General features: G+C 45.1%; 1 protein-coding gene across 5 annotated transcripts in view; it reads right to left on the bottom strand.

Annotated features, from left to right (window-relative positions):
* The window catches only part of LOC101127866 (caspase recruitment domain-containing protein 8), a 65,864-nt gene that overhangs the window by 19,155 nt on the left and 31,812 nt on the right, over nt 1-14,897 (bottom strand). For 3 of the 5 annotated variants that reach the window (XM_063701560.1, XM_063701559.1, XM_063701561.1), the window contains exons 4-10: nt 14,611-14,763; nt 13,984-14,115; nt 10,141-10,194; nt 9,647-9,735; nt 8,897-9,047; nt 8,340-8,569; nt 8,001-8,263 (exon numbers count right to left, since the gene is read on the bottom strand). In XM_063701560.1, the coding sequence (XP_063557630.1) occupies nt 8,001-8,263; nt 8,340-8,569; nt 8,897-9,047; nt 9,647-9,735; nt 10,141-10,194; nt 13,984-14,115; nt 14,611-14,763 (1,072 nt within the window). The remainder of the gene's footprint in view (nt 1-8,000; nt 8,264-8,339; nt 8,570-8,896; nt 9,048-9,646; nt 9,736-10,140; nt 10,195-13,983; nt 14,116-14,610; nt 14,764-14,897) is intronic. The other 2 variants (XM_055370128.2, XM_055370129.2) reach the window with 2 other exon arrangements.

Below are 14,897 nucleotides of genomic sequence, written 5' to 3'. Positions count from 1 at the left end.
TTGAGACCAGCGTGGCCAGCATGGCGAAACCCCGTCTCTACTAAAAATACAAAAATTAGCCGGGCGTGGTGGCGGGCGCCTGTAATCCCAGCTACTCTGGAGGCTGAGGCAGGAGAATCACTTGAACCCAGAAGGCAGAGATTGCAGTGAGCCGAGATTGTGCCACTGCACTCCAGCCTGGGCGACAGAGCGAGACTCTGTCTCACCAAAAAAAAAAAAAAAAAAAAAAAAAAAAAATCTATCTGAGCAGCCATCAAAGACACAGAATGGAATTCAAACAAAACCTTTCTACCTTTGGGAAGTCTCAGGTACAACTCAATAGAGACTTTGTAGAATTAATGAGCAAGGAATTTATGCTAAAAACAATGACTGTCAGTGATACTATTAGTCCAGCTGATCGACTCCCTTGCAGGATAATGACCAAGAGGGACACAAGGGGACTTCGGAGAAGCTGGTGATGTCTTGTTGCCTGTTCTAGATGCTGCATACGTGAGTCAACTATGAAAATTATGAAGCAATAAATTATGTGCATATTTCATTAAAAGTAGAGGCCAGGTGCAGTGGCTCATGCCTGTAATCCCAGCACTTTGGGAGGCCGAGGCAGGCAGATCACCTGAGGTCAGGAGTTCGAGACCAGCCTGGACAACATGGTGAAACCCCATGTCTACTAAAAATACAAAAATTAGCTGGGCATGGTGGTGAGTGCCTATAATCCCAGCTACTCGGGAGGCTGAGGCAGGAGAATTGCATGAACCTGGGAGGCAGAGCTTGCAGTGAGTCGGGATCGCACCACTGTACTCCAGCCTGAGCGATAGAGCAAGACTCTGCCTCAAAAAAAAAAAAAAAGAAAGAAAGAAAGAAAGAAATGTCAGCAGATATCTATGAAGAAAAGGATGGCCCACGCAGAAAACCTGAATTGGGCTTGGGAGATCAAATAAAAGAAAAATTTCATATTGTATTGAGCAAAGAGATGAAACTATGATGGGGGTAAGGCAGAGAAGGGATGTGGAGAACTATCCAGGAGGCATCATATATATATTTAGAAAAAGAATCAGTTTCTGAAGGGTCAGAAGAAACTGATGGGGGAAAGAAATAACATATCATACCATCTCTGATGAACAATTTTTTACATGAACAGATATGTTTAAATTAAATTATAATAATAACACTTTAGAACTAAATCACCAAACAAATCCATATCACATTGCTAGGGTTATCATTATGGACAGATTTCTGTAGGTGTTGAGAGACATACCACTGGATTAATTTTCTTAACCTTCTTTATTTGTTATAGTTCTTATCATATGCACATATATTTTTCCTATAGCATTCCATGTAATATCTTTGGTTGTCATGTTTTTGCCTCTTTTGTTCACTGATGTATCCTCAGCCTCTAAAATAGTGTCTGGAATATATAAGGCACACAACAAATATTTATTGGATGAATAAATGGGTTTCCCTGGAACAGTACTGTCGAATAGAAATGTAATGCAACCCCCAAAAGCAATTATTTTTTTTTGAGACGGAGTCTCGCTCTGTCGCCCAGGCTGGAGTGCAGTGGTGTGATCTCAGCTCACTACAACCTCCGCCTCCCAGGTTCAAGCGATTCTTCTGCCTCAGCCTCCTGAGTAGCTGGGATTACAGGTGCATGCCAACATGCCCAGCTAATTTTTATATTTTTAGTAGAGACGGGGTTTCACCATGTTGGTCAGGCTGGTCTCGAACTCCTGACCTCAAGATCCGCCCACCTCGGCCTCCCAAAGTGCTGGGATTACAGGCGTGACCAAATGCAATTTTTAATTTCATAGCAGCCACATTTTTTAAAAACAGCAAAGAGAGGCAGATGAAATGGCTTTTAGTAATGTATTTCATTTAACTCACGATATCATTTAGGCATGTAACCAACACAAAAAATAAGTGCTATTTATGTGCTTTCCTTCATATTGTCCTCCAAATCTGTGTATGTGTATTAATATGTGTATTAAAACTTAAATACTTAAGTTTTACAGTACATCTCAACTCACATACTCAATAGCCACATGCTATTGCCGGCCATTCAAGCCTATAGCTGGCCAGTGGTTATAGAGTTGAACTGTGCGGCTCTCGAAATAGGGCAGGGAAGTTCTCAGTGCAACAATAGATATTTAGAGTTTGATTATGGTTTGAAGTGAAGAAGAGGTTTCTCCTCTCTTCTTCCCTTATCCTACCCTGAATAGGGAAGAAGCAGACAGACCACTTTTCATTCAATGGGTCAACAAAATTTCAAGAGGTACCTACAATGGGCCTCACCTTGTGCTTTTTTTTTTTTGAGATGGAGTCTTGCTCTGTCACCCAGGCTGGAGTGCAGTGGTGCGATCTCGGCTCACTGAAGCTCCACTTCCCAGGTTCACGCCATTCTCCCACCTCAGCCTCCCGAGTAGCTGGGACTACAGGCACCTGCCACCGCGCCCGGCTAATTGTTTGTATTGTTAGTAGAGACGGGGTTTCACCATGTTAGCCAGGATGGTCTCGATCTCCTGCCCTTGTGATCCGCCCACCTCGGCCTCCCAAAGTGCTGGGATTACAGGCGTGAGCCACCGCGCCTGGCCCTCCTTGTGCTTTTAACTAATTTATGATTAAACAGAAATGGTCCCGCCCATGATATAGAGTACGCAATTTACAGAGAAGCAGATCATAAATAAATAAATAGATATGTGACCACAACAGAGGGAAAGAAGAGGGTACAGTGATCAAGAACAATGGGAGAACTGGAGTGCACGGTGGCTCACACCTGTAATCTCAGCACTTTGGGATGCCGAGGTGGGCAGATCATTTGAGGTCAGGAGTTTGAGACCAGCCTGGCCAACATGGTGAAACCCCGTTTCTACTAAAAATACAAGAATTAGTGGGGTGTGGTGGCGCATGCCTGTAGTCCCAGCTACTCGGGACGCTGAGGCAGGAGAATCGCTTGAACCCAGTAGGCAGAGGTTGCAGTGAGCTGCGACTGTGGCACTGCACTCCAGCCTGGGCGACAGGGTGAGACCCCATCTCAAAAATAAATAAATAAAGGGAGGGATGGACCAGACTAGAGGGCCTACTAAAGGCTTTCGGAAGCAGAAATCTTTAGGCAAAGACTAGAAAGAGACTAGAAAGATGAGCAGGAGCCAGTCTTGCAAGGGAAACACAAAGAGTAAGAGCCCAGAAGCAGGAATTCTTGGAGTATTTGAGGGATGAAAATTCAGGACAGAGATGCTGGAACATAATGAGTGAGAAGAGAGTGATAGGAGATGGATAACTGAGATGTTCTACGGTCACAAGAAGTCATGGCTTCAGCTGGGCACAGTGGCTCACACCTGTAATCTCAGCACTTTGGGAGGCTGAGGCGGGTGGATCACCTGAGGTCAGGAGTTCAAGACCAGCCTGACCAATATGGTGAAACCCTGTCTCTACTAAAAATACGAAAATTAGCCGGGCATGGTGGCATGTGCCTATAGTCCCAGCTACTCAGGAGGCTGAGACAGGAGAATTGCTTGAACCCGGGAGACGGAGGTTGCAGTGAGCTGAGATCACACCACTGCACTCCAGCCTGGGGGACACAGCAAGACTCCGTCTCAAAAAAAAAAAAAAAAAAAAGCCATGGCCTCTAGGCCATAGTAAATTATTTGATTCATGTTCTAAGTGTAACGTGAATCCATTAAAGAATCTTTGGCCAAAGTGTGATGTAGTAATGTATTTTTAAAGTGTATTAGAATTAAAAATTTTTAATTTTTTTTTCTTTCCAACATTTATTTTATTTATCGATTTATTTAAGACAGAGTTTCATTCTGTTGCCTGGAGTGCAGTGGCGAAATCTTGGCTCACTGCAACCTCTGCCTCCTGGGTTCAAGCAATTCTCATGCCTCCACCTCCCAAGTAGCTGGGATTACAGGCATGTGCCATCACATCCAGCTAATTTTTTGTATTTTTAGTACAGATGGGGTTTCACCATATTGGCCAGGCTGGTCTCGAATTACTGGCCTCAAGTGATCTGCTCGCCTTGGCCTCCCAAAGTGCTGGGATTATAGGCATGAGCCACCATGCCCAGCCCCATCATTTATTTTAGGTTCAAGAAGTACATGTGCAGGTTTGTTGTATGGGCCAATTGCATGTAATGGGGGTATTACTTATTTTGCAAAAGATCTCCCTGTTCCTAGATTTTAAAAATACGTGGTAGATGAAAAACAATGGAACCAGTGAGATAAGCTTGAAGACTTTATCCATATTTCTAGCAAAAATGGCAGTGGATGGCACTAAAGCTGGCAGTGAAGCTGAACGGAGTAAAACTGGTTCAAGTTATGTTATGAAAATGAAAAGAATCAAAATTGATGAGATGCTGGATGTGGGAAAGAAAAGAAATCCAGGCCGAGGGGGGCAGATCACTTGAGGTCAAGAGTTCAAGAGAACCTGGCAAACACGGTGAACCCTGTATCTACTAAAAAATAAATACATAAATAAAATTTAAAAATACAAATAGCTGGGCGTGGTGGCAGACACCATAATCCCGGTGAGGCATGAGAATGACTTCACTTGAACCTGGGAGGCAGAGGTTGCAGTGAGCTGAGATCGCACCACTGCACTCCAGCCTGGTGACACAGCAAGACTCCGTCTCAAAAAAAAAAAAAAGAAAGAAAAGAAAATAAGTGGAGGAATTAAAGATGAACACTAGAGTATGGCTTGAATGACTCGATGGAATTTAGTCTCTACCCTGAATGGGGAAGAGAGTTGAATAAACCGCTTAAAGGGAGAAAGTTGAGTCAATATATACAATTAGATATGCCAAATAAACACTCATATGGAGAGGTGAGGTTGGCGGTTCCAAGTTGGAGCTCTGGAGAATGTTCAGGACTGGAGATACATACTGAGAAATCCTCTGCTTGTGGGGAATTCAGTTACGAGACGAAGAATTCATCAAGTCCGTCAGTGAAGACAGAAAAGAGAAAGGAGAGTCCAAGATTCAGCCCTGGAAACTCAATATTCAGAGAAGGTTTCAGAGCAAGAACCTGCAGAGGCAATTTGAGGAGAGACTCAGAAAAGTCACGGAGATGCCAGGAGCAGTGGTCCATGCTTGTAATCCCAACACTTTGGGAGGCCAAGGCGGGCAGATCACAAGGTCAGGAGTTCGAGACCAGCCTGTCCAACACTGTGAAACCCCATCTCTATTAAAAATACAAGAATTAGCCAGGCGTGGTGGTGCGTGCCTGTAATCCCAGCTACTCAGGAGGCTGAGACAGGAGAATCACTTGAACCCAGGAAACAGAGGTTGCAGTGGGCCGAGATCACACCAGTGCACTCCAGCCTGGGCAAGAGGGCTAGACTCCATCACACACACACAAAAAAAAAAAAATAGGAAAGAAAAGAAAAGTCACGGGGAAATTGGGATAATATGGTGTCATAGGATCATATAGAGCAGAGATCCCCAACACCCGGGCCGCAGACCAGTACCACTGTGTGAGCTGTTAGGAATTGGGCTGCACAGCAGGAGAGGAGCAGTGAGGGAGCAAACCTTCATCTGTATTTACAGCCACTCCCCATCACTCACATTACCGCCTGAGCTCCTCCTGTCAGATCAGCAGTGGCATTAGATTCTCATAAGAGCGTGAACCCTGTTGTGAACTGCCCACGCAAGGGATCTAGGTTGCACGCCCCTTATGAGAATCTAATGCCTGATGATCTGTAAGTGTCTCCCATTACCCCCAGATGGAACCATCTAGTTGCAAAAAAACAAGCTCAGGGCTCCCACTGATTTTACATTATGGTGAGTTGTGTAATTATTTCATCATATATTACAATGTAATAATAATCGAAATAAAGTGCACAATAACTTTAATGTGCTTGAATCATCCCAAAACCATTCACCACCCTGGTCTGTGGAATAATGGTGTTCTGCAAAACTGCTTCCAGGCGCCTAAAAGGTTGGGAACCGCTGTTACAGAAGAGTGTTTCCAAGGAAGAGCGTGGTCAGTGGAATAGCATTCCACTGAGACCCCAGGTGAGAATTAGTTGACACAAAGTCACTGACTGGGTGATGCTAAACAGAGCCATTTTAAGGAAGGGTGGCAAAGTCATCCACACAGAGAGATCTGGGAACAGAGTGAGAACTGAGGAATATGGAGACTTCGGGTACATAGAGCTGTTGATCCATTCACTGAGAAGCATAAGGGAAAAATTGGAAGTATGACTGCAGGAGGAAGAGCAGTCAAGGACAGCATTTCCAATGTGGGGGCCATTCTAGATTTTGGCGGGTGGAAGGGAGTGATGCCCTAGGGTAGCAGAGATTGACGGTGGAGGGGAAAGAGGATGCCTCGGGTGTGGCTCCCACATATGGGAAGAGGCAAAGGGATCCAAGACTCATGTTAAGTAGCGTCCTTGTATAAGAAGAGGGAGGCGGCCAGGCGCGGTGGCTCATGCCTGTAATCCCAGAACTTTGGGAGGCTGAGGTGGGTGCCTCACTTTAGGTCAGGAGTTCAAGGCTAGCCTGGCCAACATGGTGAAACCTCACCTCTACTGAAAATACAAAAATTACCAGGACGTGGTGGCACACATCCGTAATCCCAGCTACTCGGGAGGCTGAGGCATGAGAATCGCTTGAACCCGGGAGGCGGAGGTTTCAGCGAGCCGCAATTGCCGCTGCATTCTAGCCTGGGCAACAGAACAAGACTCTGTCTCAAAAAAGAAAAAAAAGAAAAGAAAAGAAAAAGAACAAGGAGGCTTCTTGGGTTTCAGAGGAAAGAAATAGGTGAAGATGGGCCAGAAACAGGCTCACAGAGCTGACAGTGAAACAATGAGGTTATTTCCATCCCATTTTGTTTCTAGTAGATCAATAAGGTATGAAGCAAGTAAGCATATGAGATTTGGGAATGACGAAAGAAGAGGCACTAAGTGAAGGACAGGAAAAGGGTGGGCTCAGAATGAAAACAGAAGTTATGCAAGAATTCACTGGAACGTGTGTATTTCTGGCCCACTCTAGGAATAGTCATCTTTATCATTCAGATTAAAATGTTTTCTCCCGTATTGAAGTACCCACAGTTACTCACCACCCTAAGTCCTGACAGGCAGGCACCTGCCTCTCATTCTTGGGATGTTGGAGCATTAAACGGTGGGACCATACAATTTAACATAATCTTTCTGGCATAATCGCCACACCTAGGCTGGAAGGACAGAAGTGGGACTTTATCCAGGTGCACAGCAGCTCTGGAGCTACAGCAACCAGCACGTCTGCTTCATCACTAACTCAGAAGAGAGTGTGGGAATATGAGCCTTTAATAAGTGCATTAGAGGGAGATGCTACTGAACAGGAGGAGGGTTACTCCAGAGATGTGAGTGTGCCTGTGAGTGTAATTCAGATATTACCCATTTAAAATTTAGTGAGAGGCCAGGGGTGGTGGCTCATGCCTGTAATCCCAGCACTTGGGGAGGCCAAGGCAGGTGGATCACCTGAGGTCAGGAGTTCAAGACCAGCCTGGCCAACATGGTGAAACCCCGTCTCTACTACAAATACAAAAATTAGCCAGGCATAGTGGCGGGCGCCTGCAATCCCAGCTACTTGAGAGGCTGAGGTAGGAGAATCGTTTGAACCCGAGAAGTGGAGGTTGCAGTGAGCCAAGATTGCGCCAGTTCACTCCAGCCTGGGTGACAGAGTAAGACTCTGTCTCTAAAAAAATAAAAAAACAACTTGGTGAGAAAATCTCTGCATCTTCTCTGTCAGCTGGTCCCCCAAAATCACTAACTTTCTCCTTCTTGAGAGCCAGAAGAGGGAACTTCCTTTTTCAGTAGCACTGAATCACTACTGAAGATGGTCAGGGAAGCACATAGCTCCAGAGTCAGCACCTTGGATGAACCTCAGGAAGGGTGACTCCTGCTTCTGTCCATGAAGACCATGCCTTGCCCTTTCTGTTCCACGAGGAACTGGAGGGGCCAAGGGGATAACCTGGAAATATAATCATCATCTTCTCTGGTCTCCTAAAACGAAGGTCTCAGCTTACCTTCGTTAGCAAGGCGTCGCTGGGGACAAGGTACAAGTGGAACTTAATATCTTCGGGGTGGGGGTGATAATAGATCAATGTGTTGGAAGTGATGGGGATGGAGAGGCAGGTCCCGCTGGCGATCCGCAGCAGGATGCCCATCAGAGAGAAGCTAGGCTTTTCCAGGACAGCATAGAAAGGCTCCACCCGGGCTGGATGCTCCAGGACCATCCCTTCATCCTTAAAATGGGCAACGAGGAACCAGGAGACGTCCACCTCACCTGCTGCAGGAGAACCACAACAGCAGTGAGACAGCACGCACCCCAGCAGCCCCCACAGCCTCCGCTTACCCCACATTACCTTGGAGGGAGATGAAGTGGGGGAGGTGGATTTCAGCGACAGCCTCCTCTGGCTCTGCAGTGACATCAAACAAGGGGCCGCCCACCAGCCACTGTTCATGGTGCTGCAGGTCCAGGGCCAGGTGCTGATTCCAGGAACCAAATGCAATCGTCACCGTGACTGCATCCCTTACCAGGAAGCCGAGGCCTGTGGCTGGCCACAGATACCAGCCAGCAGTGGGGAACCAAACGCTGAAAGGAGCCAGAGTGATGTCATGACAGGAGAACCCCAGGACTTGGATTTAAGCAGCGATGTGCAGAGGGAGGTGGGATTTGAAGTGAGGCAAGGTTCAGGACCCATCTGAGACTTTCACTACATTAGAAAACGCTGGGGAGTTCGTTAACCTCTCTGGGCCCCAATTTCTCTGCATTCTATATATGTTGAAATTAAAATACCAGTTTCACAGTGCATGAAATAAACATATTATTGATGAAATTTTAGCTATCATAAGGGACGGAGCCTACACACTTCCTTTATATCAGAGCTGTTTTCAAATCATCAGCATCTTCCATTCTTACCTGTATCTGTTTGTGCTCTTATCAATCAACTCAACATCCACATTTCCTTCAGGCCCCAGAAACTGATGATTTGTATAATCTTGTTTGACCTCAAAACAGACTTTAGCAGCAAAACAGGAAGTTATTTTATCCTCTTCTGAGGAAACAGCTCCTGAAATGAAAATATTAGACATGTAAGAGGTAAAGAGTTGGAAGAGGCATGGCCTGAAGGACTCCTGGAGGCTGAATTGCACAGGTGCTGTTGGGATACAGATATCGAATGAGAACAGAGAGTGACCAGAATATGGAGTTTTGCTCATGACTAAACGTATACCCCAAATTCTATAGGGTTTTCTGGGAAGCCAGGCTGGACAGCTTTGGTGGGAGGCACCATTTGCTGAGGACTGGAACCAATGCACTGCTACTGGTCCCAAGTAGCAGATGACACCTTCTGCTGGTGAGGAAAGTCCAGGTCAGAAAAGGATCAAGCTCCAAAGCTGAAGAGGCGAAAGGGCATGCATCCTTCCTAGTGCCTGCTGCTGTCCCCAGTCACCAGGACAATGCCCTGGTTCCCCTGAGCATTTCCGTGCCCCAGCGGTGAGAGGCTTACATGTCCCCGTTTAAACTACACAGTGCACTGTGGCTGAGGTAAGAAAAACCACTCCTGATCTTCACTGTACAAAAGACCCTAAATTGTCTTCTCCACATAAAACCACAGAACAATTCCATCAATCCACACACCCTTCACTCCTCTCCCTATTAGCCCATTACCTGAATCTTGTCCCTCCGAAGATTCCTGGTCTTCTGATACTCTGTAGGTTGGTACAGAGAGTAAAATTTCCCTCTTCGAAGTTTCCCTTCTTATTAAAGAATAAATCATAAATGTTAGAAATAAGTTTCTTTTAAAGACTAACTTCCTTCAAGCCTCCTTGCTTTGTGCTAATAACTCTTCGTTAAGCCCTCTCCTGTGTAGCTGTTAAACATGCTTACAGGCACATAGTACATTCTATATCCTTGTACTTTAACCAAGATATTTGTGCTAGACATGCTCACAGGCATGTTCCAGCTCGCAGCCTACGCTCCTTCTCTATTTGGCATAAGCAACTTCCTCTTTTCCTTTGTCTTTCCATTACTTTTACCTATTTAGAAAAGTTGTAAACCGTTAGCCAATCGGGTTTTAGTTTAGATTGTGAGGTCTGGCTCCAGCCAACAGAGACAGAACACAGCAGGAAGGACAAACCACGTAAGGAATGAAAATTGCTTACCCACTTTGCTCAAATGTGCTTTTGCCATTGTTCCATCTGCGATGAGCACTCTTTCTGCAGAAAGTAAAAATGGCCTTGCTAAGAGAATTAAACTTATGTTCAAGTGCTGTTTCTTCGCAGCACCGGGGAACAAACATTCTATTTCTAAATAAACATTTTTACATGTAACAGTTGGGATCCTCATGTTACAAAAATATGAAAAATATCAAGAATTAGTTGATGAAGATGAAGATGACGTTATTGAAAACTAGAGCTGCACTGTCCCGTAGAGTAGCCGCTACCCGGATGTGCTATTTAAATTTGTATGAATTAAACTTAGGTAAACTTTAGTTTCTCAGTTGCACTACCCATATTTCAAGTGCTCAACACCTACATGTCACTCACGGCTATAACACTGTGTGGCAGAGAAAAGAACACTCCCGTCATCACAGAAAGTTCTCTTAGACAGGATGGGCCTAGACTATCAAAAAATAGAAGACATTTTGAATAAAGATATTTTACCCAGATTTATAAATAATAGAGCTAACGTGCTCCCTTGAGACAAATGTGTCTTGACATCTCTCCCTCTTCTCTTTGTATTATGCCCGTGTTCAACATGGACACAGCCAGGTTCTCCGGCTTAAATTGCTCCAATTGGTATCATATGATGTTGGAATCAAAGACTGAAGCAGTAATTGACCAATGCATGAAATGCATGCATTTATATTCCAAGGTAATTTCGACCTTGACCATACCTGGGAAGCTTTAAAAACCACCCAATACCCAGGTCAAAGCCCACACCAATTGAATCAGAAGTCTGGAGGTGGGACCGAAGCATCAGCGCTTTCAAAGCCTCACAGGTGATTCCAATATTAGCCAACATGGGCTCTATGATCTACACGGTGAACCAATGGTTCGTCAGGTCCCTGGAGAGAAATCTGCCCTAACACAGGTGATACCTTCTGGAGGAAGGTGACCAACTCCATCAAATTCTCTGCTTGGGGTGTTGAATGTGGAACAAATCAAGACTAGGGGAGTCAGAGGGTGAAATTTCCAGTCCCTAAGAGGGACAATGATGAAATAGGCAATAAAAACGTTTACTTCTGTGGCAGTAACAGTTACTGCATAACAGATGCTGCTGTGGAATCATGAAACATGGTTTGCTTTTCTCCTGACATTTCTTTAGATTCCCTGATCCTCTGATCTATTCCTTGAGGTGTCTTGTTTATTTCAACATGAAAGAGACCAGCAGAGAAACTGACACTGACATGGATTAGGTTTAAAAAGAACAGGTATCTGGAGGAGCAGGATGAAGAGAAAAGCTCTATAGCGCTTTTCTCAGAAGGATTCTGTGGGCAAGCCAAACATGGAGAGACCCCTGGGCTGACATCCTAAGACTGGTTGCTGTCTGCAGCTACCCATTTCGCCATGGATTCGGGTAGCTACAGGCAAAGCAGCAAGAGTAAACATGCCATTTTATATTCTGTCTCCCGGCGCATGTGCATGCTGGAGTCTGCCTGCTGAGGAGGGGTTTAGAAGGTGGGAGGAAGCCAGCACAGAAATGCAGATAGCGCGTCCCAGATCATGAGAGCCATTTTCAGGGACTTTGCAAGCAGGTTGTTCAACACAACCATTAGTCTAAATTAAACTATACATACTAACGTTTAAAGAAATCATATTAAAAACAAAAGGAATACATACTGAAAACATACCCATTTCTAGTCATTTTTCTACACTTTCCAGCAGTCTATGCCCTTGAGGTTATTCATGTCTGTTGTATCTGTGTGGTGAAAGTATGATGATGGACTTCTGTGTGTGTCCTCCCAACTCCCTCATAAGGAGCTTCACCTTGGTAGTTTGAAATCTGCCACGATGGGGATATTCACCCCTTGGAAATTGGCATATGCTACAAATAGTCACGTTCTCCCCTCCCCGGTGTTAAACCTCAGGACCCCACTGCAGCCTTCAGCCTCATCATTAGCCAGTTTCCTAGAGAATTAGGTTGGTTTTATCCACTGAGTAACAGCTCAACCAGAATAACCCACTGGTCTTTGATTGCATTGCTCCTTGCCTTTTTGTATATAGGTTCTCTAGACACCTCCACGGAAGAAAATGTCATTGCCTAAGATTTGATTCAAAAATGTCTGGATTCGTTGGCAATAATGCTCATGCATTCTAATGAATAATATTGATGCATAATGAATGAGCTTATGATTATTCATTGAACAATTCAATGAATATTATTCAGTGAATAATCATAAGCTCATTCATTATACCCATTCATTATGCTTATTCATAATGAATTAACATAAGCTCATTCTCTCTAATGACTTCTGTGAAACATATTTTTAAATACTTATTCACCTTTTGTGTATATTTTTGGCAGGACAAAATGTCTATTTAAATTACTACCTCATTGGAGTGTCTCTGCCTGGCCGCCCGTCGTCTGGGATGTGAGGAGCCCCTCTGCCTGCCTGCCCAGTCTGGAAAGTGAGGAGCGTCTCTGCCCGGCCGCCAACCCATCTAGGAAGCGAGGAGCGCCTCTTCCCGGCCGCCATCACATCCTGGAGGTGAGGAGCGTCTCTGCCCGGCCGCCCATCATCTGAGATGTGGGGAGCACCTCTGCCCTGCCGCCCCGTCCGGGAGGTGAGGAGCGTCCCTGCCAGGCTGCCCCGTCTGAGAAGTGAGGAGACCCTCTGCCTGGCAACCGCCCCGTCTGAGAAGTGAGGAGCCCCTCCGCCCAGCAGCCACCCCGTCTGGGAAGTGAGGAGCGTCTCCGCCCAGCAGCCACCTCGTCCGGGAGGGAGGTGGGGGGGCCAGCCCCCTGCCCGGCCAGGCGCCCTGTCCGGGAGGTGAGGGGCGCCTCTGCCCGGCCGCCCCTACTGGGAAGTGAGGAGCCCCTCTGCCCGGCCAGCCGCCCCGTCCAGGAGGGAGGTGGGGGGGTTAGCCCCCCTCCTGGCCAGCCGCCCCGTCCGGGAGGTGAGGGGCGCCTCTGCCCGGCCGCCCCTACTGGGAAGTGGGGAGCCCCTCTGCCCGGCCACCACCCCGTCTGGGAGGTGTACCCAACAGCTCATTGAGAACGGGCCATGATGACAATGGCGGTTGTATGGAATAGAAAGGGGGGAAAGGTGGGGAAAAGATTGAGAAATCGGATGGTTGCCGTGTCTGTGTAGAAAGAGGTAGACATGGGAGACTTTTCATTTTGTTCTGTACTAAGAAAAGTTCTTCTGCCTTGGGATCCTGTTGATCTGTGACCTTACCCCCAACCCTGTGCTCTCTGAAACATGTGCTGTATCCACTCAGGGTTGAATGGATTAAGGGCGGTGCAAGATGTGCTTTGTTAAACAGATGCTTGAAGGCAGCATGCTCGTTAAGAGCCATCACCACTCCCTAATCTCAAGTACCCAGGGACACAAACACTGCGGAAGACCGCAGGGTCCTCTGCCTAGGAAAACCAGAGACCTTTGTTCACTTGTTTATCTGCTGACCTTCCCTCCACTATTGTCCTGTGACCCTGCCAAATCCCCCTCTGCGAGAAACACCCAAGAATGATCAATAAAAAAAAAAAAAAAAAAAAAAAGACAAGAAAAAAGAAGGAACTAAAAATAAATAAATAAATAAATAAATTACTACCTCATTTTAAAAATTGTGTTTTTGCCTTTTTATTATAGCTTGTATTCTGCAGTTTAAAATCAGAGGACTTTAAAATATTTTTCGTCCCTGTTTTCATTCTTTTTGGTTCAATTTTGATTGTATTGTTTTCTCAATTATATTTTCAGAATGTCCATAACTACTACACAGAAATCCAATTAATATGTGTATTTTGATCTCATAGTCTACAACATTGCTAAACTTATTACTTACTTTGAGTGGGTTTTTAGGAAATTGCTCAGGTGATGATGTCTTGGACACTTAAAGAAAATTACTTCTTTTCTTAGCAATCTTGGCTCCTTTTCTTTCTTTTCTTCTTGCATGATTGTTTTCTGTAGCAAAATTCTGCAGGATAATGTTTAATAGAAGGGGAAAAAGTGAACCTTTGTGTCTTGTTCTCACTCTCATGGGGAAGACAGTCTTGCTTTCCACCAAGTATAATGTTTACTGTGGGTTTTCTGTACCTGTCCTTTACTAGGTTGTGGATGTTCTATTCAACTCCTAGTAATTTTTAAAGCTTTAATTATAAAATGGAATTAGTGCAGTGTTTTTATTCTGTGTCAATTAGATGATCACGTCTTAATCTTCCTTGATTTTCTTAGTATGGGATATTATCTTAAATAATTTTGAACAGCTTTATTGAGGTATAATTGATCTACAAAAAAAAATCCTTCATGTTTAAGGTACTCAAGTTGATGAAATTGAATATATACCTGTGATATATCATTTTCTCTGATTCCAATGAAAATCACCTAAATTCCCCCAATTCTCATGTTCCTCTGTGATATTGAGATATAGCAACCAATACTGTCAGCTTTTCTCAAGAATAGTTTCCCTTACCTGGAATCCTCATCCTCAGCGGGTTGATGTGGTTGTGGCTCAGGAAGAATGCTGTACTCTGATTCCCCTGCCTCCACCTGATACTCAGGCGTTGGGATATTTTGTGTGTTGCTCGTCTCTTCCACACTTGAATGGCATGATCCTCCAGGTGTCCTAAGGAAACAGAATGGGATTTGTACTACAAATATAGGGTAGGTGCCTGGTGGTATCATAGACTCTGCAGGAAGATTTTATGTTAATAGCCAGAGACCCCATATTTTGTCTTTAGGAAAGGCTTTTCTCAGGCT

This window comes from Gorilla gorilla, chromosome 20 (genome assembly GCF_029281585.2).
Source record: "Gorilla gorilla gorilla isolate KB3781 chromosome 20, NHGRI_mGorGor1-v2.1_pri, whole genome shotgun sequence".
Lineage (NCBI taxonomy): Eukaryota > Metazoa > Chordata > Mammalia > Primates > Hominidae > Gorilla > Gorilla gorilla.
Note: the sequence above shows the minus strand (reverse complement) of the source record. Positions and strands in the feature narration are given on the sequence as shown.